This window comes from Lagopus muta (assembly GCF_023343835.1).
Source record: "Lagopus muta isolate bLagMut1 chromosome W unlocalized genomic scaffold, bLagMut1 primary SUPER_W_unloc_1, whole genome shotgun sequence".
Classification (NCBI taxonomy): domain Eukaryota; kingdom Metazoa; phylum Chordata; class Aves; order Galliformes; family Phasianidae; genus Lagopus; species Lagopus muta.
Window position 1 is genome coordinate 889424 of NW_026040168.1, and position 22428 is coordinate 911851.

The window sequence follows — 22428 nt, forward strand, 5'->3', positions numbered from 1 at the left end:
CCATATCAAGGCCATCAAATTTGTCTTCATGAATTGCTTCCCTTATGCCTAGTTCATGGATATAATTTTGAAGGTCCTCCATGGAGGACCACAGCCCTGTATGAAGAGGGCTATCAGATTTATTCGGCCATACCATACAGCAGGCCGCCATTAACCATTCTCTTATAGAATGCTACATATGTAACAGGCATATGCTGTTTTCTGGTTTAATTATTTTTTTTTTCTATTTTTCTACTGCTGCTTTATTTTGATTTTGGAGTATGTTTTGAATTAGTTGCATTTTACCCTTTTTCAGGATGTGTGAAATGATTACCTAAATGTGTCAGATCTTGTCTCTGCTAAGAAAAAAGTTAACATGATTCATGCAGGTAGATCATCAACATGACTGACACCGTTTATTGTACTTCTTTTTTTAGAATAATATATAAATGCTCTATGTGTGATACTGTGTTTACTCTACAACCTCTGCTCTATCGCCACTTTGATCAGCACATTGAAAACCAGAAGGTGTCTGTTTTCAAGTGTCCAGACTGTTCTCTTTTGTATGCACAGAAGCAGCTTATGATGGATCATATCAAGGTGTGTGGGCATCTTGTTTTATTCTAAGATACTATTTGCTATGCAGTATATTATTTGAGAAAATCCTTTTAAAAGGCTCAGAATTACAAGAAGGCTGCTGAAAGAAATGTTAATGATTCCAAAAGAGTAATCTGAATAATTATCGCAAGTGTCAAAGTCTTATATTTTGTATAACTTTCAGCAACTGTGGTGTAACCACTTAATTTTTCTATATGGACATTGATTTTGATATACTAAGAATATCTCAGTGCATTGCATTCAGTATGTCATTTTATCAAAATAATGATGGGGTTATTGAAGCAAGTTGGTCCAATCCTAGCAAATATTGAACCTTATATTATTTATATTTGAAGTATTCCAATTGTTAGGAGCTGAGAACACTGAGTACATGACAAAATCAAGTTTTTGATGTTGAGAACTTGCTGGTGGGAACCAGTGTGTTTCTTGAATAAATGTAGAAAGTATGTGTGAGTGCATGCGTGTGTACACACTCACGTGCACATGTGAACGCATGCCATTTTAAGGGAAAAAAAGGAAACTTGAAGTGGATTTTCTCATCAATATCCCTATAACTGCATGAAGGAATTTACTTGAGAAGATTTACTGTTGTCCTTCAAATGACATTACTAAGAATCAGCAGCCCCCTGGCTTTAACTTGTTAGCTGTACATTTTAAATACACTGTTACACTGTTATCTTGTTTTGAACACACTGAATCTATTAGCAGTGCTGAAATTTGTTATTAACATGATCTGGTGCCTGATAACTGTTGAAGCTATTTAAATAGTAAAATTTGTAGTAGTGAAAAACTAGACATCTTTCTTGTCTACTAAAACAATAATTTCAGCCTCAACTGTGGTATTTGTAACCCCCAGAAATCACTGAAGATGTATTGAAAATAAAATCAGAAGTCTTTGAAAAGTAGTTGGTTGTGGATGCTCCTGCCCTGCAGGCATTCAAGATTCGGCTGGATGGGGCTTTGGGCAACCTGGTCTAGTGGGAGGTGCCCCTGCCTATAGCAGGAGGGTTGGAACTAGATGATCTTAAAGGTCCCTTCCAACCCAAACCATTCTATGATTCTATGAATGTGATCTGTAACAGGATGACAAAGAAGTAGATGAACACTTATGATTCAGAGGGTATTTAGCATTTTGTCAGTACAATCATATACATCTATGTTAATTGTTTTCCTTTTTTAATTTATTTTATTATAGTCTATGCATGGAACTTTGAAAAGTGTTGAAGGGCCACCAAACCTGGGAGTAAATTTGCCTCTGAATACGAAATCCACAAATCACAGCTCAACCATTCACAACAGAGAGGACACAAGATCTGTCAACAGAACAGAAAAGTTAGAGAAGAAATCTCCTATAAAGAAAGGAGAACCTAAAAAAGTCATAAATCGTGGCTGGACGTGTTGGGATTGTGATAGGCTCTTCACTCAGAGAGATGTTTACATCTCCCATGTGAGGAAAGAACATGGAAAGGTAAATGAATATTTAATTATAAAAATATGAGTTAAACCTAAAATGTGAAGGTTTTTTTTTTTTTTTTTTTAATTCAGTTGCAAATAATTCATTTAATTTTCATCATTATTCTTCTTCTCCTTAGTTTTTGTCATTTTCTACATAGTTCTTTTAAGAAAATCCACATACTCTTAGTTAATTGTAGACTTGTTCATCCATTAGCAAAATTTATTCAAGGTGAAAAGAATGAAAGATATTCCAGTATTTCTTCCAAGTTATCTCCTCTGATCCAGGTTCTTATTTTTTCCTTTGTGCCTTCACAGTTCCTTGGAGTTCAATGGAGTCTTGTTTTGTTGGTCCAGTGAGTACCAACCAGCATTTAATTTTAAAGGTGTACTCACTGCAAGGTCGAGTCATTGCTCTACTCTTACACTTGCAGGTTCAGTCAACAAGTCAGCTGAGTTGAACAAAGTGAAATTTTTACTGAAAGAATCTAGATGTGAGATAGCTTACTCAAAGTTGATTGAAAGTGAAACATGGAAATGCTGTGTTCTCAGGTCAGCAGAAATACAGCTTGATATCCTTGATGCATCTCGTAGCTTTCCCAGTTAAATTAAAAAAAAAATCTGATAGGTGAGCAGTAATGAAACTGAACAAATTTCTTCTGCTACTGCTTGCAGGGAGAGAGCTATGACATTGACTTTTAAAATATGGCTTATTTATCATTATTCTTTTCCTTTATAGAACTCACAACTCCTTCCTTCCATTTTTCAGTTTAGAAAATTGTCCCGATAGCACAAGAATCACAAGAATCACAAGGTTGTAAACGACCAATAAGATCATCCAGTCCAACCGTTTCCTCATCACCATTGCCACCACTAGTACTAAACCATATCACGCAGCACGTCATCCAGACGCGTCTTGAACACTGCCAGGGACGGTGACTCCACCACCTCCCTGGGCAGGCCATTCCAGTGCCTGACTACTCTCTGAGAGAAGAAGTTCTTCCTTATGTCCAATCTGAACCTCCTCTGATATAACTTGCGGCCATTGCCCCGTGTCCTGCTCGTTGCCTGGGAGAAGAGGCCAAATCCCTCTTCACCACAACCTCCCTTCAGGAGGTTGTACAGTGCAATGAGGTCTCCCCTGAGCCTCCTCTTCTCCAGATTAAACAATCCCAGCTCCCTCAGCCGCTCCTCATAAGGTTTGTGCTCCAGACCTCTCACCAGTTTTGTTGCCCTTCTCTGAACACGCTCCAGGATCTCAACATCTTTCCTGTAGTGAGGGGCCCAAAACTGACCACAATACTCGAGATGCGGCCTCACCAGTGCTGAGTACAGGGGGATGATCACCTCCCTGCTTCTGCTGGCCACACTATTTCTAATGCAGGCCAGGATGCCGTTGGCCCTCTTGGCCACCTGGGCACACTGTCGGCTCATGTCCAGCCGGGCATCAACCAACACCCCCTGGTCCTTCTCTTCTTCACACTCATCCAGCCACTCATCCCCAAGCCTGTAGTGCTGCATGGGGTTGTTATGGCCAAAGTGCAGGACCCGACACTTGGCCTTGTTGAACCTCATCCCATTCACCTCAGCCCAGCGGTTCAGCCTGTCTAAATCCCTCTGAAGGGCCTCCCTACCCTCAGGCAGATCAACACCACCTCCCAGCTTGGTATCATCTGCAGACTTGCTGAGGGTACACTCAATCCCCTCATCCAGGTCATCAATAAAGATATTAAACATGGTCGGCCTCAGTACCGACCCCTGGGGGACACCACTTGAAACGGATCGCCAGCTGGACTTCACTCCATTCACCATGACCCGCTGGGCATGGCCCTCTAACCAGTTCCTTACCCAAAGAAGTGTATATCTGTTCAGACCACGGGCAGCCAGTTTCCCCAGAAGCCTGTGAGGGACCGTGTCAAAGGCTTTGCTGAAGTCTAGGAAGACTACATCAACAGCCCTTCCCTCATCTATCAGACTAGTCACCCAGTCGTAGAAAGAGATGAGGTTGGTCAAGCACGACCTGCCTTTCACAAACCCGTGCTGGCTGGTTCTGATCCCCTGGACACTGCGTACATGCTGTGCAATCTCATCCAAGATGATTTGCTCCATAACCTTCCCTGGTACTGAGGTAAGGCTGACAGGCCTATAGTTCCCCGGATCCTCCCTGCGGCCCTTCTTGAAGATGGGAATCACATCAGCAAGCCTCCAATCCTCTGGGACCTCATCAGTTAGCCAGGAGAGTTGATAGATGGCCAAGAGGGGCTCGGCAATCACCCCCGCCAGCTCCCTCAGCACCCAAGGGTGCAGCCCATCCGGTCCCATGGACTTGTGACAGTCCAGACAGAGGAGGAGCTCTCTGACTGTCTCCACTGGAATTGCTGGGGGCATATTCTGTGCTGTGTCCCAGACTTCCAGATCGGAGCATAAAAAGCCCAGAGGATAACTGATCTGGCTATTAAAGGCTGATGTAAAGAAGGCACTGAGGATCTCAGCCTTCTCCTTGTCCTCAGTGACCACGTTCCCTGCTGCATCAAGTATAGGATGAGAATTATCTTTGATTCTTCTTTTCCCATTGATATATTTATAAAAGGATTTTTTGTTGTCTTTCACTGCAGAGGCCAACCTGAGCTCAAGTTGGGCTTTTGCCCTCCTAACTTCTTCCATGCATACCTTAGCTACTTCTTTGTAATCTCCCCGAGCAGCCTGTCCCTTCTTCCAGAGGATGTAGACTCTCTTTTTCTCCTTGAGTCTCAACAGTAATTCCCGGCTCATCCACACCGGACGCCTTCCCCTGCGGCTCGCCTTACGGCACTCAGGGACAGCCTGTTCTTGTGCCTTCAAGATTTCGGTCTTGAGGAGCGTCCAGGCTTCCTGTGCCCCTTTACCCTTGAGAAGCAACTTCCAAGGGACCCACGCTACAAGCTCCCTGAACAGATCAAAGTCTGCCCTCTGGAAGTTCAAGAAGGTAGTTCTGCTGACCACTCTTTTGACAACCCGAGAATGGAGAATTCTACAATTCTGTGGTCACTCTGTCCAAGACAGTCCCCAACCTTCACTTCTCCCACCAGTCCTTCTCTGTTAGCGAAGACCAGATCCAGCAGGGCACTGCCCCTGGTAGGCTCTCCTACCAGTTGCATAAGGAAGCAATCTTCCACGCAGTCTAGAAACCTTCTGGACTGCTTCCTCTGCACTATATTATATTTCCAACATATGTCAGGGAAGTTGAAGTCTCCCATCAGAACAAGTGCTGGCGATCGCGTGACTTCTGCGAGCTGCTCATAGAATGCCTCATCCAACTCTTCGTCCTGACTAGGCGGTCTATAACAGACCCCAACTACGATGTCTCCCCTACAGGCCTTCCCCCTGATCCTTACCCACAGACACTCCACTCCATCATTCCCAACCCCAAGCTCTTCTGCGTCAAAACAGTCTTTAATATAAAAGGCCACACCACCACCCTTCTTTCCTCGTCTATCCCTTCTGAAGAGCTTCTAACCATCTAGCCATCTAGCCTCTCTTCTCCATATAGGTGCAGGGAGATTGATTGAATAATACTAGCTCCATATCCTTATGAACAGTCTCTTTTAATTAGTCACTAGTTAAACATTTGTCTTTTACCTAAGGTAAAAGAAAATATCTAGAAAATATTAGATGTGCTTGAAACAATGGTAGGTCCTATAAAAACAAAACAGAATGAAAAGTGTACAAAAATTAAAATCTGGATATTTTCCGAAATTTGAGTGTTACCTCTCTTAAGCAGGTAAGAAGCAAAAATAATTTTTCAAGGTTGAGGAGAGAAACATTGTCATACAGAGTCTTTAAAAGGCAAACAATTATTTGTGGAAGTTATAACAAAGAAGTTTAGCATGGAAAAGTAGAGTCTTATCAGATTTTGAGGTGTGCTTTTACCATTTACATGAGGCATTTAACTGTGGGTTCCCAAGCTATAATTATTTCCCTAGGCTGTTTTCCTGGTGAAGGGTAAGCAAGAGGCTCCTAGATAAAAGAGTTTGAAGTACTTAATTTACAATCCTATTGTAAACTTACACTTTCCTTGACTTCCGACTGAAGCATTTGATGATTGATAAGTAGATGATGTTCACAGAGGAACATTTTTACTGCCTGATACAAACTGATAAAATAATACATGCTGCCATGAAGAGCATTGCTTGACAGGAGTTTGATATGCAATTGATCTTGTACAGTTATGTGCCTGTTCAAAAATGTTGCTATCTGAATTTTACAGAAACGATTCAATTTGTTTTATAACAATAGCATATTCGGTGGTACCTGTGTCTTAAAGCAGTGAAGATCAAGGAGTCCATCTTCATGCGTTACAGAATCACAAAATTATAGGGGCTGGAAGGGGCCTCTAGAGATCATCTAGTCCAAACCCCCTGCCAAAGCAGGCTCCCTAGACCATGCTGCATGTGTAGGCATCCAAGTGGGTCTTGAATATCTCCAGAGAAGGAGACTCCACAACCCCCCTGGGCAGCCTGTTCCGGTGCTCCATCACCCTTACTGCAAAGAAGTTCTTATGCACATTTTTGCAGAACTTCCCATGCTCCAGTTTGTGGCCGTTCCCCCTTGTCCTATCGCCACAGACCACTGAAAAGAGTCTGGCCTCATCCCTTCGCCTCCCGTGTCTTAGATATTTATAGACATCGATCAGATCCCCTCAGAGTCTTCTTTTCTCAAGGCTGAACAGACCCAGGTCGCTCAGCCTTTCTTCATAAGAGAGGTGCTCCAGGCCCTTTATCATCTTTGTGGCCCTCCACTGGACTCTTTCCGGAAGATCTCTGTATTTTTTGTACTGGGGAAGCCAGAAATGGACACAATACTCCAGGTGAGGCCTGACCAGGGCAGAGTAGAGGGGGAGGATCACCTCCCTTTACCTGCTGTCCATGCTCTTTTTAATGCACCCCAGGATGCCATTGGCCTTCTTGGCCACCAGGATAGACTGCTGGCTCATGGCCAAGCTGTTGCCCACCAGGACACCCAGGTAAATTGCAGCAATTGTATTGCAGCAAACAATTTTGTAGTTTAAGATGAACTTACCATTTTCAGTTCAGACTTCATTCTTCCATGTAGTATCACATTCTGGATTTGGATGCCAGGTTCACTTAAGTCAGTGAGACTTTTTGTTTGATTCAGAGCTTGTGCTACTGCTCCTGGCAAACACCTGAGTAGTGGATGCGTTGTGTAGGTAGCAGGAATGCTTTGCATGAGGTCATTCAAGTGCATGAGTATTTACAGGAGTGAGGGCAAAGTGCTTATTATCAAGCAAACATGGCCAGTAGAGGAAACTGAATAATCCGTTTCTTTATTTGCTCCAGCCTTCTGATCACAGAATCACAGAATATCAGGGATCGGAAGGGAGCTTGAAAGATCATCTAGTCTAATCCCTCTGTTGGAGCAGGAACACCTTGATCAGGTCACACAGGAACATGTCCAGGTGGGTTTTGAATGTCTCCAGAGAAGGAGACCCCACAACCTCTCTGGGCAGACTGTTCCAGTGTTCTGTCACTCTCACAGTAAAGATTTTTTTCTCATATTTATGTGCAACCTTCTGTGTTCCAGCTTGCACCCATTGTCTTTTGTCCTATCATTGGATGTCACTGAGAAGAGCCTGGCTCCATCCTTATGACACTCACCCTTTACATATTTATAAACATTAATGAGGTCATCCCTCAGTGACGCAGCTCCCTCAGCCTCTCCTCATAAGGAAGATGCTCCATTCCCTTAATCATTTTTGTGGCTCTGCACTGGACTCTCTCAAGCAGTTCCTTGTCCTTCTTGAACTGAGGGGCCCAGAACTGGACACAATACTCCAGATGTGGTCTCACCAGGGCAGAGTAGAAGGGGAGGAGAACCTCTCTCGACCTACTAATCACACCCCTTCTAATACACCCCAGGATGCCATTGGCTTTCTTGGCCACAAGGGCACAGTTCTGGGTCATGGTCATCCTGCTGTCCACCAGGACCCCCAGGTCCCTTTCCCCTACGCTGTTCTCCAACAGGTCAGTTTCCAACCTATACTGGTACCTGGGGTTGTTTTTGCCCAGATGCAAGACTCTACACTTGCTCTTGTTGTATTTTATTACATTTTTCCCCTCCCAGTTCTCCATCCTGTCTTGGTCTCGCTGGATGGTGGCATAGCCTTCTGGCATTTCAGTCACTCCTCCCAGTTTTGTGTCATCAGCAAACTTGCTGACCGTGCACTCTATTCCCTCATCCAAGTCATTGATGAATATATTGAATAGCACTGGTCCCAGTACCGATCCCTGAGGGACTCCACTGGACACAGGCCTCCAACTAGACTCCATCCTATTGACCACAACTCTCTGTCTTCTTTCATTCAGCCAGTTCACAATCCACCTCAAAATCCAATCATTCAGACCACACTTCCTCAGTTTAGCTGTGAGGATGCTGTGGGAGATGGTGTTAAATGCTTTACTGAAATCAAGATAGACCACATCCACTGCTTTACCATCATCTACCCACCTGGTTATTTCTTCACAGAAAGCTATCAGGTTGGTCAAGTATGACTTCCCCTTGGTGAAGCCATGCTGACTACCTCTAATGACCCTCTTATCCTTGATATGCCTAGAGACAGCGCCAAAGATAAGTTGTTCCATCACCTTTCCAGGGATGGAGGTGAGGCTGTGTCAACGGTTTACGGGCTGGTTCGGCCCAGTTCCGTGACCAGCGGGGTGGAGGGATCCGTGGATCCGTGCCTCCAGAAAAGGGAAACAGGGGACCTCAAAATAATTGAAAACAGAGGCAACAATCTGAGGTAGAACAAACTAATTTACTAAATATACTATCAGCAAAATATAACGAGAGAGAGAGAGAGTGTCTGAAAGGTGGATAGGCCTCACTGCAACGCTGAGGTGAGAAGTGCAGTCCAGTTGAGCGGATGAAGAAAAGCAGATGGCAAAGAGCAGACGGAGAAGCGCAGACGGAGAAGCGCAGGCGAAGCAGAGCAGGCGAAGAAGAGAACGTCAGGTGACCTTACCAGGAGTTATATCTCCTCGCTGACCGCAAAGCCTCCTGGGGAAATGTAGTTCTCCTTCGGACAGGCACCCGGAACTTGAGCATCAGCAGTCAAACCCCCAGTGCATTACATGATGTTATGGTGTAGAATACTGATAACCAAAAATCATAAAACCATGACAGGCTGACTGGTATTTTGTTCTGGCCACATGAGATCCTGAACTCCACCACCTCATGATCACTTCAACTAAGGCTGCCCTCAACCTTCACCACTTCAACCAGACCCTCCTTATTAGTGAGAATAAGATCTAGTAGTGCTCCTCTCCTAGTTGACTCATCCACCATTTGCATCAGGAAGTTATCATCAGTGCACTGGAGGAACCTCCTGGACTGTGGATGGCTGGATGAGTAGGCCTTCCAGCAAATATCAGGGTAGTTAAAATCCCCCATGATAACCAAGGCCTGTAATTGCGAGGCCACTATCAGCTGCCTGAAGAAGGCTTCATCAACTTTCTCGTCCTGATCTGGTAGCCTATAATAGATACCCACAACAGTATCATCCATGCCAGCCTGCCCACAAACTCTTAACCCACTCCTCATCCACTCCTGGACAGTACTCAATACACTGTAGTTGCTCTCTTACGTAAAGAGCAACTCCACCACCTTGCCTTGCTGTCCTGTCTTTCCTGAGAAGGACATAGTCATCCATGACCACATTCCAGTCATGTGAGCTGTCCCACCATGTCTCTGTAATTGCCACCGGGTCATAATCTCCTGACTGAATATGGATTTCTAACTCGTCCTCCTTATTCTCCATGCTGTGTGCGTTGGTGTACAGGCATTTCAGGGAGCGAGTTGAGCACACTGATTTCACTCGGGGGGGTGGGAGGTCTCCCAGTCTTCATCAGTACTAGAGCACTGCCCCACCAGTGCAAGCCCATGACAGCCCCATTCCTCTTCAAATCTAGTTTAAAGCTCTCCAGATGAGCCCTGCTAATTCCTGTCCCAGAACCCTCTTGCCCGAGAGATAAACCTTTCCCACGTGTTACTGTTAGGCCTAGTGTCTTATAAAACAAGCCATTATCAAAGAACCCAAAGCCCTGCCTATAGCACCAGTCTCAGAGCCAAGCATTTATGGACTGAATCCTTCTATTCTGTCCCATATCCTCACCCAAAAATGGAAGGAGGGAAGAGAAAATAGCATGCGCCCCAGAGTCTTTCAGCAACTGTATGAAGGCCTTGTAGTATTTCTTCATTCCCCTCAGACTATGGGATGCAGTTTCCTCCCCACCTGTCTGGAAGATCAGTAGTGGGTAGTAGTCTGTCAAGTGCACCAGATGGGGAATGTCCTGGTGATATCCCTGATCCGAACTCCAGGCAGACTGTAGACTTCTCTATGAGGGTCAACTCTACATAGTGGGCACTCTGTTCTTCTCAGAAGGCAATCACTACTATAATCACCCTTCTTTCTTTCTTATCGGAGGCAGTCTTGAGGCATGGTGTCAACTACCTCTTCCTATTTCACTTCATAGATGGACCTTCCACCCCATCCTCACCTACCTCTCCCTCTAGATCCAGAGCCTGAAACCTATTATGGAGGGGTATCTGGGGAAGCGAAGCAGGTAGGGAGGGTGGTTGCCCGCAGTGCCAAACTGGGACTCGCCTCCAACCATCCTCAAATTTTTGGTCCCCTACCTCAGCCCAACAGCAACAGGGCAGGGGCTCCACCACACTCTGGGGGGCATTTCCCCAGCACCCTTCCCTCTGGCATGCCAGGGAGTTATTCCACCAATCAGTCTCCTGCTCTCATGCCCTGATCATCTTTGTGGTCCTCCTCTGGACCCGGTCCAACAGCTCAATGACCTTCTTGTGTTGGAGGCCCCAGAACTGGATGCAGTACTCGAAGTGGGGTTTCATGAGAGCGGAGTAGAGAGGCAGAATTACCTACCTTGACCTGATGGTCACACTTCTCTTGATGCAGCCCAGGATACGGTTGGCTTTCTGGGCTGCAAGCGCACATTGCTGGCTCATGTTGAGTCTTTCATCAACGGACACCCCCAAATCCTTCTCCTCAGGGCTGCTCTCAAGCAGCACTGCCTGGCTTGTATATGTGTTTGGGATTGCCTCGACCCAGATGCAGAACCTTGCACTTGTCTGTCTCGCTCCAATTTATAGGAGGGAGAGGAGGTTCTTTTATTATCTATATACCCGGCGTGAGATTAAGAAGCAACGGTTCAGATGTTGGTCCAACCAGTTTATTACAAATCTTAATCAGGGGAAATGGGGAAGGGGAGAACGGACACTATTATGAATTAGGGTAATGGGGGAAGGGAAGGAGGGCGATAGAAAAGATAGAAAAGAAGAAGCAAGGAGTCTTTATAGGAAGCAAGAGGGACATAGTCACCACCATGGATCCAGCGTGGTTCGTAGTTCTGTCTTTGATCCTCAGTAGTGGCGGGTCGTCGGGCATTGTTGTTCTATTGACGACGAAGGACGACCATGACCATGGTGATGATGGCCCTTTTTCAATGCTTCAAAGTGGTTGAGTCAGCTATCTTTGGAGTGACAGCTCAAATCCAAAGTGGTCGAGTCAGCTCTCCTTTGAGTGGCAGCTCAAACCCAAGGTGGTTGAGTCAGTTCTCCTTGCGGTGGCAGCTTCTGGCTCGGGTATCTCAGCAGGAACCTGCTTAGTTCTTATCTTTCTGGCCTTGCCAGCAGATAAGAGGAAGCAGGGAGGCACCAACTTGCATCTTGCCTTCGCAAGATACAATGGTATCATCCCCCAGCCTTCCATACTTAGCTGGAGCGGTTTGGCCACAGGCCAGATCTTCCGCCAGTGAACACTCCTGAGCACTCTCTTCCGCTCTTCTACAGAGCAAGCAGCTCTGGGGGAAGGGGCTTGCAAATGTTCCCAAAGCGATATTGATTGTCACACAGTTAGCACCCATCAGTTGCCTACTTGACAAGTCACTCAGAGTCTTATCACAAGAAAAACCTCAGGAAGCAAGCTTTGAGCCAAAAAAAAACTAAGAAGGATTCTCACATTGTCCTTGTTGAACTTCATGAGGTTGGCATGGGCCCACCTCTCAAGGTCTCTTTGGATAGCATTCCTTCCCTCTGGCATGTCAATTGCAACACTCAGCTTGGTGTCATCTGCAAACTTGCTGAGGGTGCACTCGATCCCACTGTCTATGTCAGCTACAAAGATGTTAAATAGCACCAATCCCAACAACAATCCCTGAGGAACACCACTCATGACTGCTCCCCACTGGGACATTGAGTCGTTGACTGCAACTCTCTATGTGCAATTCCTTATCCAGTGTGTGGTCCATCCATCAAATCCATTTTTCTCCAATTTGGCAACCAGGATGTCATGCAGGACTGTGTCACTGTGTCAAATGCATTGCACAAGTCCAGGTAGATGACACCAGTTGCTCTTCACATGTGTAACATTCAGATTTTCTGATTAAAAGAAAATCAAAGAAAAATATATCCTGCATGTTAGCAGTACTGCATGTTAGACAAAAATATTTATTCTAGTTGCTATCTCAATGAAAGTATTCACTTTTCCCATGCACACCACATGATGGTTCCCCAGATTCTACTGCCTTTATCCCATGTTTATTCCTGAGTTTGGTTTGGCTTACATGAGGAAGCCATCTGTTCATCTTAAAACACAAGAATTAGTGTTATAATATTGTCTCTCTTTTGTTCCTAGAATGCATGTCTTTTTGATTTCTCTTCATAAACCACTCTTGACACCGTACATTTGCATTGCCCATTCCATTTTTCCTATGCACGATTTTAAAGAGGGCAACACAAAGAGTAACACAGTATTTCAGGTGAAGGGCATCCTTCTTCATTCAAGAAGATTATAGTATATATAGAAAGAGATTGTGTACTATAATACACTAATAGATACAGTATATCTGTTCATTATTTTCATTTAATTTCATGTACTAATATTTTTGCTTAATTTTTTTATGGTTTTAGTTATTTTGTTTTTGGCCAGCATTGCAGAAATAAGTGCATCCTATATTTATTTGGGTCTCTATGTAGAATTATCCCAACAAATTTAGAATGAATGACTTCAGGTTGTGCTCCTGGTGCTCCAGGAGATACTGGGTGCTGCTGAGGACAGTCCTCCTGCTGCTGTTCTGACCAAGCACTTGAGGGTGCATCTGCACTGTGCAGGGGCCTTGTCAAATATGTCTGAGCTGCTTTGATTGAGTTTGTATGTTGGTACAATATTGAGTTTTTAAGCTTTTATAAATACTTCCCAGAGCACTGCAATTCTAAGCATACTGCAAAACCATGCTGCAAAATGGACTGATTAATGCATTAGCATTAATAAGTATGCACTGTGATTATACGCTGTCAGGTTTTCACCTTTGATAATTTCAGAGAAAAAGGTTATGGAACAGATCATCTTGAGCGAGATCACATGGCACGTGCAAGACAATTAGGGGATCAGGCCCAGACTGCATGGGTTCACCAAAGGCAGGTCCTGTTTGACCAACCTGATTTCCTTCCATGATCAAGTGACCCACCTGGTGGTTGAGGGAAAGGCTGTTGTCGTAGTCTACCTAGACTTCAACAAAGACTTTGACGCTTTCTCCCATAGTATTCTCCTAGAGAAGCTGGCAACCTGTAGCTTGGACAGGTACACTCTTTGCTGGGTAAAGAACAGGCTGAAGGGTCGGGCCCAGAGAGTGGTGGTGAATGGAGTTACATCCAGCTGGTGATCAGTCACGAGTGGTGTTCCCCAGAATGACAGTACCGGGGCATCGTGGTTTTATGATTTTTGTTATCAGTATTCTACATCATAACATAGTGTAAAGCACTGGGAATTATTCTCCGAGTACCTGTCTCTCAGAAGAGAACTACATACCCCAGAGGACTTTGCATTCAGAGGAAGAAGATAAAGCTGGCAAATCATGGGACTCATCCTCTTGCTTGCTGCCTGGCAGTGTGTGGGCGTGCTCCCCAGCCATTTTGCCTTCAATTCAGAGTAAGGCCTTTGGTTACAGACACTCACTCATTTCACTTGATTTATTAGCCTCAATTCCAATTAAATCATATTATATTGTGTTATCTTGCATTCTGAGATGATATTTAATAAATTAACTTTGATCCTCAGATCATTGCCACTGTTATGCTTTTAGGCCCAGCTCCCATCTCCCTAACCTTCCCTCTTTCCCTTTCCCTTTCGTTTTTTGGGCCGGAGGGCCTGTGGGCCTGCTGTTCCCCTGTCACGGACACAGATAGATCTAGATAACTCCGTGACATGGGGCCTGTCCTGTTTAATAACTTTATTGATGACCTGGACAAGGAGATTGAGCGCACCCTCAGTAAGCTTGCAGATGACACCAAGTTGGGAGGAAGTGTCGATCTGCCTGGGGGTAGGAAGGCCCTACAGAGGGATCTGGACAGGCTGGATCAATGGGCTGAAGCCAACGGGATGAAGTTCAACAAGACTAAGTGCCAGGTCCTACGCTTTGGCCACAACAACCCCATTTAATGCTACAGGCTTGGGGCAGGGTGGCTGGAAGGCTGCGTGGAAGAAATGGACCTGGGAGTGTTGGTCGACACTCAGTTAAACGTGAGTCAACAGTGTGCCCAGGTAGCCAAGAAGGCATCTTAGCTTGTATCAGAAGTAGTGTTGCCAGCAGGAACAGGGAAATGATCATCCCCCTGTACTCAGCTCTGGTGAGGCTGCACCTCAAGTACTGTGTTCAGTTTTGGGCCCCTCACTACAAGAAAGACATTGAGGCCCTGGAGCGTGTTCAGAGAAGGGCAACAAATCTGGTGAGGAGTCTGGAGCACAAGTCTTATGAGGAGTGGCTGAGGAAACTGGGATTGTTTAATCTGGAGAAGAGGAGGCTCAAGGGAGACCTTACTGCTCTCTACAACTCCCCGAAAGGAGGTTGTGGCAAGGTGGGAGTCAGCTTCTTCTCCTATGTAACTAGTGATAGGACTAGAGGGAATGGCCTCAAGTGGCACCAGAGGAGGTTCAGGTTCAATATTGAGAAGAATTTCTTCTCCAAAAGACTGTTCAGGCACTGAAACGGGCTGCCCAGGGAGTTGGCTGAGTTTCTGTTCCTGGAGGTGTTCAAGAAACATTTAGATGTTGTACTAAGCCACTTGGTTTTGTGCGGAAATACTGGTGGTAGGTGAACGGTTGGACTAGATGATCTCAGAGGTCTTTTCCTACCTTGGCGATTCTATGATTCTATGAATGTTTTTCAGTTCCTTAAGCAGTTCCGTATGGTTTGACCTTGGTAGTATTTAGGATTGAGAATTCTTTTTTCATTAAGATAAGGCACCAGAAAAATGACTTGTATCAGTAAAATTTTCTTGTGAATTGTTGTGTATCTCTATTATTAGGAAACTGTCACTTCTTCAGAAATTGAGAATAACTATGCCAACCCTTTAATATTATTTTCCATGTAAAATCATTTTGATTGAATGATTTGGAACGTAGGGACTGATCTTGTATGGATTCTCTAGAAGAATCAATTAGGGCCCAATTCCAAGCACTGATCCAAGTCTTTGGCTCACTGGCTTCAGCTGAAATAGCAGAAAGACATTATATTACTTGTTTTTTTTTCAGTTTCCCAAATCACAGAATCACAAGGTTGGAAAGGACCTACTAGATCATCTAGTCCAACCGTCCTCCCACTACCATTGCTACCACAAGCCACTAAACCATATCTCGTAGCTCCTCATTCAGACGCCTCTTGAACACTGCCAGGGACAGTGACTCCACCACCTCCCTGGGCAGGCCATTTCAGTGCCTAACCGTTCTCTGAAAGAAAAAGTTCTTCCTTGTGTCTAACCTAAATCTCCTTTGGTACAATTTGCGGCCATTTCCTCGGGTCCTGCTCATTGCCTGGGAGAAGAGGCCAAGCCCCTCCTCATCACAACCTCCCTTCAGGAAGTGGTAGAGTGCAGTGAGGTCTCCCCTGAGCCTCCTCTTCTCCAGATTAAACAATCCCAGCTCCTTCAGCCGCTCCTCATAAGATCTGTGCTCCAGACCCCTCACCAGTTTTGTTGCTCTTCTCTGGACACGTTCCAGGGAGGGCCTCAGTGTCTTTCCCGTAGTGAGGGGCCCAAAACTGACCACAGTACTCGAGGTGCGGCCTCACCAGTGCTGAGTACAGGGGGATGATTACCTCTCCGCTCCTGCTGGCCACACTGTTTCTAATGCAGGCCAGGATGCCATTGGTCCTCATGGCCCCCTGAGCACACTGTCGGCTCATGTCCAGCCGGGCATCAACCAACACCCTCAGGTTCCTTTCCTCTTCACACTCATCCAGCCACTCAGCCCCAAGCCTGTAGTGCTGCATGGGGTTATTGTGGCCAAAGTGCAGGACCCGACACTTGGCCTTGTTGAACCTCATCCCATTCACCTCAGCCCAGCGATCCAGCTTATCTAGATCCCTCTGAAGGGCCTTCCTACCCTCAGGCAGTCGACACCACCTCCCAACTTGGTGTCATCTGCAAACTTACTGAGGGTACACTCAATCCCCCCATCTAGATCATCAATAAAGATATTAAACAAGATGGGCCCCAGTACTGACCCCTGGGGGACACCACTTGTAACAGGTTGCCAGCTGGACTTAACTCCATTAACCACTACCCGTTGCACACGGCCTTCTAGCCAGTTCCTTACCCAAAGAAGGGTATACCTGTCCAGGCCACGGGCAGCCAGTTTCCCCAGGAGAATACTGTGAGAGACCATGTCAAAGGCTTTGCTGAAGTCTAGGTAGACTACATCAACAGCCTTTTCCTCGTCTACCAGTCTGGTCACCCAGTTGTAGAAGGAGATGAGGCTGGTCACGCACAAACTGCCTTTCATGAACTCGTGTTGGCTGGGCCTGATCCCCTGGATGCCAAGCACGTGCCGTGTGATCTCACCCAGGGTGATTTGCTCCATAACTTTCTCTGGTACCAAGGTCAGGCTGACAGGCCTCTAGTCGCCCAGATCCTCCTTATGGCCCTTCTTGTAGATGGGAGTCACATTGGCAAGTCTCCAATCCTCTGAGACCTCTCCAGATAACCAGGAGCGCTGGTAGATGGCCGAGAGCAGCTTGGCAATCACCCCTGCCAGCTCCCTCAGCACCCTAGGGTGGAGCCCATCTGGTCCCATGGACTTGTGACAGTCCAGATGGAGGAGGAGCTCTCTAACTGTCTCCACCTGAATCACCGGGGGTGTATTCTGAGTAACACCCTGATCTGGAAGTCTGGGATGCAAAGTGCCCTGAGGATAACTGATCTGCCTATTAAAGGCAGATGTAAAGAAGGTGTTGAGGACCTCAGCCTTCTCCTTATCCTCAGTGGTCACATTCCCCGCTGCATCAAGTAAAGGATGGAAATTCTCCCTGGTTCTTCTCTTACAATTGATTTATTTGTAAGAGGATTTCTTATTCTCTTTTACTGCAGTAGCCAATCTGAGTTCAAGCTGGGTTTTTGCCTTCCTAACTTCCTCCCTGCTTACCTTAGCAACTTTCTTGTAATCTCCCCAAGTAGCCTGTCTCTTCCTCCAGGGGACATAGACTCTCCTTTTCTTCCAGAGTCTCAACAGTATTTCCCGGTTCATCCACACCGGTCTTCCCCTACGGCTTGCCTTCCGGCGTTCAGGGACAGCCTGTTCTTGCGCCTTTAAGATTTCCATCTTGAGGAGCATCCAGGCTTCCTGGACCTCTTTACCCTTAAGGAGCGACTCCCAAGGGACCCGTGCTACAAGCATCCCAAACAGGTCAAAGTCCACCCTCTTGAAGTTCAGGATAGCAGTTTTGCTAGTCACCCTTCTGACATCTCCAAGAACAGAGAATTCTACAGTTTCATGGTCGCTCTGCCCAAGATAATCCCCAACCTTCACATCTCCCACCAGTCCTTCACTGTTAGTGAAGAGCAGGTCTAGCAGGGCACCACCCCGGTAGGGTCTCATACCAGCTGCGTAAGGAAGCTATCTCCCACACACTCTAGAAACCTCTTGGACTGCTTCCTCTGCATTGTATTATATTTCCAACGTATATCAGGGAAGTTGAAGTCTCCCATGAGAATGAGTGCTGGCGATCGCGCATCTTCTGCAAGCTACTCATAGAATGCCTCGTCCATCTCTTCATCCTGATTAGGCGGTCTATAACAGACCCCCACCAAGATGTCTCCCCTACAGGCCTTCCCCCTGATCCTTACCCATAGACACTCAACTTTGTAATTCCCAACCCCAAGCTCTTCAACATCAAAACAGTCTTTAATATAAAGGGCCACACCACCACCCTTCCTTCCTCATCTATCCCTTCTGAAGAGCTTGTAGCCATCCATCACAGCACTCCAGTCATGGGAGGGGTCCCACCATATTTTGGTAATAGCAACTAGGTCATAGTTAGCCCGACGCACAATCGCTTCCAACTCCTCCTGCTTGTTGCCCATGCTGCATGCATTGGTGTAGACGCATCTGAGACGAGTCATCTGCCTCACCCCCAGCTCAAGCATCGCTCCCCTAGGCTCATCTCTTGCGAGGCCTGTTTTGTCCCCTTCCCGCATTGTAGCCCATTTAAAGCTCTTTCGATAAGCCCCGCTAGCTCCTGCTCTAGGATTTGTTGCCCCCTTTGAGATAGGTGGGTTCCATGGACGAACAACAGGCCAGGGGCCAAGTAAACTGCCCCATGATCAATCATGCCCCATGAGAGTACCCCCGCTGAGAAGGAATTAGGTGTCCTGGTTGATGAAAAACTTAACATGAGCCAGTAGTGTGCGCTTGCAGCCCAGAAGACCAATGTATCCTTGGTTCAGAAGCGGGGTGGCCAGCAGGGCAAGGTCGGTGTTTGTCCCACTCCATTCTGCCCTTGTGGGGCCCCAGCTGGAGTACTGTGTTCAGTTCTGGGGCCCCCAACACAGGAAAGATGTGGAGCATTTGGACAGGGTCCAGAGTAGGGCCACAAAGATTATCAGAGGGCTGGAGCACTTCTCCTATGAAGATAGGTTGAAGGAACTGGGCTTGTTGGGCCTGGAAAAGAGAAGGCTGTGGGGAGACCTCATTGTGGCCTTCTGATATTTAAAGGCAGTTTATAATGATGAGGGAGATCAACTTTTTACATGGGTAGATAGTGATAGGACAAGGGAGAATGGTTTTAAACTAAAGGAAGGGAGATTTAGCTTAGGTGTCGGGGGGAAGTTTTTTACTGAGAGAGTGGTGAGGTGCTGGAACAGGTTGCCTGGAAAGGTTGTGGATGCCCCATCCCTGGAGGTGTTTGAGGCTAGGTTGAATGGGGCCCTGGGCAATCTGCTCTAGTACTTGATCTAGCTGCTGGCAACCCTGCCTGTAGTAGGAGAGGTTGGAACTTGATCCCTGAGGTCTCTTCCAACCCAAGCCATACTATGATTCTATGAAAAGGGAAATTATTTTCTTGTTTAAATTAATTGGTTCCTGAGGATATTTCTCATATATCTTGGCCGAATGACATGAAGTGTTCATAGCACAAATTCTCTTTTATCTGCTGTAGTGTTGTGTGTTTTATTAGAAGAAATACGTCCACATTTGATGAATATGCTATATTTAAAAAATATATATCTGTATGTGGTAATTCTCAAATGGTTGAAATGAGATAATTTTAATGTAGAAAAATGGATGGCTTTCAACTTTCAACTTTGTCAGCTCTCTCCTGTAGCAAACCTGAGATGTTTTTATGTGCAACCAAACCTTATATGATTTTTTTTTTTTTTTCAGTAGACTGTGAGCAGCATTAAAGCATTTTCCGTGACTGATCTCTTTTTGAATATTGGAAGAATTCTTGCTTATGAGGCCATTTTATGATTATATACTGTATTCCTGGTATAAAGTACATTGTCCCACAAGTACAGGTTTTTAGAGGAAAAAAGTATAGGAAGGAGGAATACCATGCTCTGGTGAAGTAGCATTCAAAATGCTGACACATCCATTTGGTATGACAGTATTTCCCTGTGAGATACATGTGTATTCATTCTAAGATAATATGTGACTATTGACCAGGTTTCTGAAAAATGACAAGGTGTGTGTGTGCCATGCCTGCACTGTGAGCACAGGGAGCAGAAGCAGTCATGTGCAGTCATCCTGGCAGCGTGGTGCAGGGCACTGCCTGTCTCAGGGCTTTGCAAGTGTTAGGTCCCAACAAACTGTAACTGCCTTTACAACCAGGACAGGGTTTTAAGCTGCTGTATGTTAAATATCAGTTACTTCAGCTATAAAGCAAGCCAGCACTCAGGTGTATGTGTGTAGGATTGAAAATAGTACTTTTAAATGTGAGCGGAAGAAATACTTGGTGGATAGAATCACAACAAATACTAATAGATAATTTTATGTTAATTTTATTTAATACTTCATTTTCTCAGAGACCTAAGTCTGAAATTTGGATAGTTTTTGCTCTTTTGTGAACAGATTAATGTCTTTTGGCTTATATAGAAAATACAAATATTCAGCTCCAAATGGTTTTAGAGAGAGAAAATTTTTACATGTATATAAGTTGACAGATACGTCAGACTGTTTATAGCAGACTGATGTTCTCCTGTCAGGAGCAGTTGTATCAGCAAGTGCTGCACGGCTCAGGGCAGCAGTCATTAGAAAGCTGTGCAGCAGCAGCTTGAGGGTCCTCTGGTGTTTGCAGGTTGGTGAGCAGTCAGCTCTGATGTTTCCTCACTTTTGGACAAAGTTGGAGATGCAGAGAGCATTATAAGAGACAGGTCTTAAGGGATAAAAGAAAAGTATTTGGTACCCCAGAGTTAGGGGATGTGTGCAGTTGGTACTGGCTCTGTGTTCACCAGCAGATTCCCTAGTTTACCAAATGCCCAGTTTACCAGCTGGCAGTAAAAGCACTACCTCAGGTTACCTTGAGCTGCTGTGCTGGGATAGGAGCAAGGTGCTGGAGGAGTGTGCAGCAGCCAAGGGAGAGGATACACTGGTGAATCCTTTGTCTCTTCTTTAGAGCTTCAGCAGTACATCCCGCAGAGCACTGTGGCTGTAATAGCACTGTGCCTGGACAGAGTTCTGCATACACATCAGCTGATCTGCATGGGTGGTGATCCATCAACTCACTTCCCAGGAGTGGTCTCTTACAATCTCAGTTAAAACAGTTAGTAGGATATGTGGGATTTATATGGGTGAGAGGTGAAACAGCATTTTAGAAATGTTTGTTTTTCCCCCACCACTTAACATCAAGAAGCATTCCTTATTTCTGGCAAGCTCTTTAACACTATCTTACAGGAATTATCCAAGCAGTCAGGATTCTGAGGAGTAGACGTCAGCAGTAATGTGGCAAACTAGAATACAAGTTCTGAATGATGTTTGAGAAGCATTTGTGCATGGCAGTGAGGAGCGGGGCTCTCATTTCTCAGCCCTGGTGCTTACTGGGTGCAGCTGGCAGTGCTGCTCTGTGCTGCACAGAGCAAGCAACCACTGCGAAGGGTGACTGCAGAAAACATTGAGTACAGGTCCTAAAGGGATGCAGTGCAAATAACAGATATTTTAGCATACATGAGAAGCAGCAAAAGAAAAACATGGCCACAAGAAAGAGATCACTTGATAGAGCACAGAAATATTTTTTTCACAGGTCATGTGAATAACGGTAGTGTTTTTCATTATTTCAAATATCTGGACTCACTGAATGGCTCCGACTTCGGAGTCCTTCTTTTTGTCGTCTCAGGGCATGGTGCAGAGTGGTCTTTAGAGTTCCTTTGGACAATGTGCTGTTGGTGAAAACTGCCTGGAGGGAAATAGGAAGGACTTTGGGTAATTTATGCAGGTAATGAGAAAATGTAGTGTGCTAACAAGCAAGGTTTGGGGTTGATATTTTTAATGGAAAATCACTCTCTAGGACAGAGATCAGTGTCAGATTGGTGGGGTTGGGAAGGCTGTGGTCATCCTTGCACTCAGTTCCTGTACCTGTCTTTGTTTTATCTGCAGTTTCTCGGAAGTACCACTACAGATGGCCAATGGATTACGTTTCTTTCTCAGCTGATGATCTACAGCAAATTTCTGTGTTACTTTTCTTTCACATTTCCTTTCATTTATTTTCAAAGTAAAGAAACACGTACTCCTTGAGAGGAGAAGTTGTAGTTTTGGTGGTGTCTGTGTGTTGCATTGATAGATGATGGATTCTTAAAGGCTTGTAATGGCAAACCAGGGAACTGTCATCCTGGGAAGTTTTGATTTCAGATCATTAACAGGTTCCAGACCTGGCATTCAGGAGGCTCAAAGCCATATACATTGATAAAAATAAGTGGATCTTGGAGTACATTACTGGTTATGATCAAATCAGTGACTCCACGAAAATACATTGCCTTTGCAACCTGAAAGAGGTATATTGTTTGTTCTTCAGTTACTGGATGAATTCAGGAACTAAG

The 22428-nt window shown here is 45.4% G+C and overlaps 1 protein-coding gene across 9 annotated transcripts in view; it reads left to right on the forward strand.

Annotated features, from left to right (window-relative positions):
* The window catches only part of LOC125687565 (zinc finger protein 532-like), a 135582-nt gene that overhangs the window by 104554 nt on the left and 8600 nt on the right, over positions 1–22428 (forward strand). For all 9 annotated transcript variants that reach the window (XM_048932740.1, XM_048932739.1, XM_048932747.1 and 6 more), the window contains 2 exons: positions 417–579; positions 1793–2065. In XM_048932740.1, coding sequence (XP_048788697.1) covers positions 417–579; positions 1793–2065 — 436 coding nt within the window. The remainder of the gene's footprint in view (positions 1–416; positions 580–1792; positions 2066–22428) is intronic.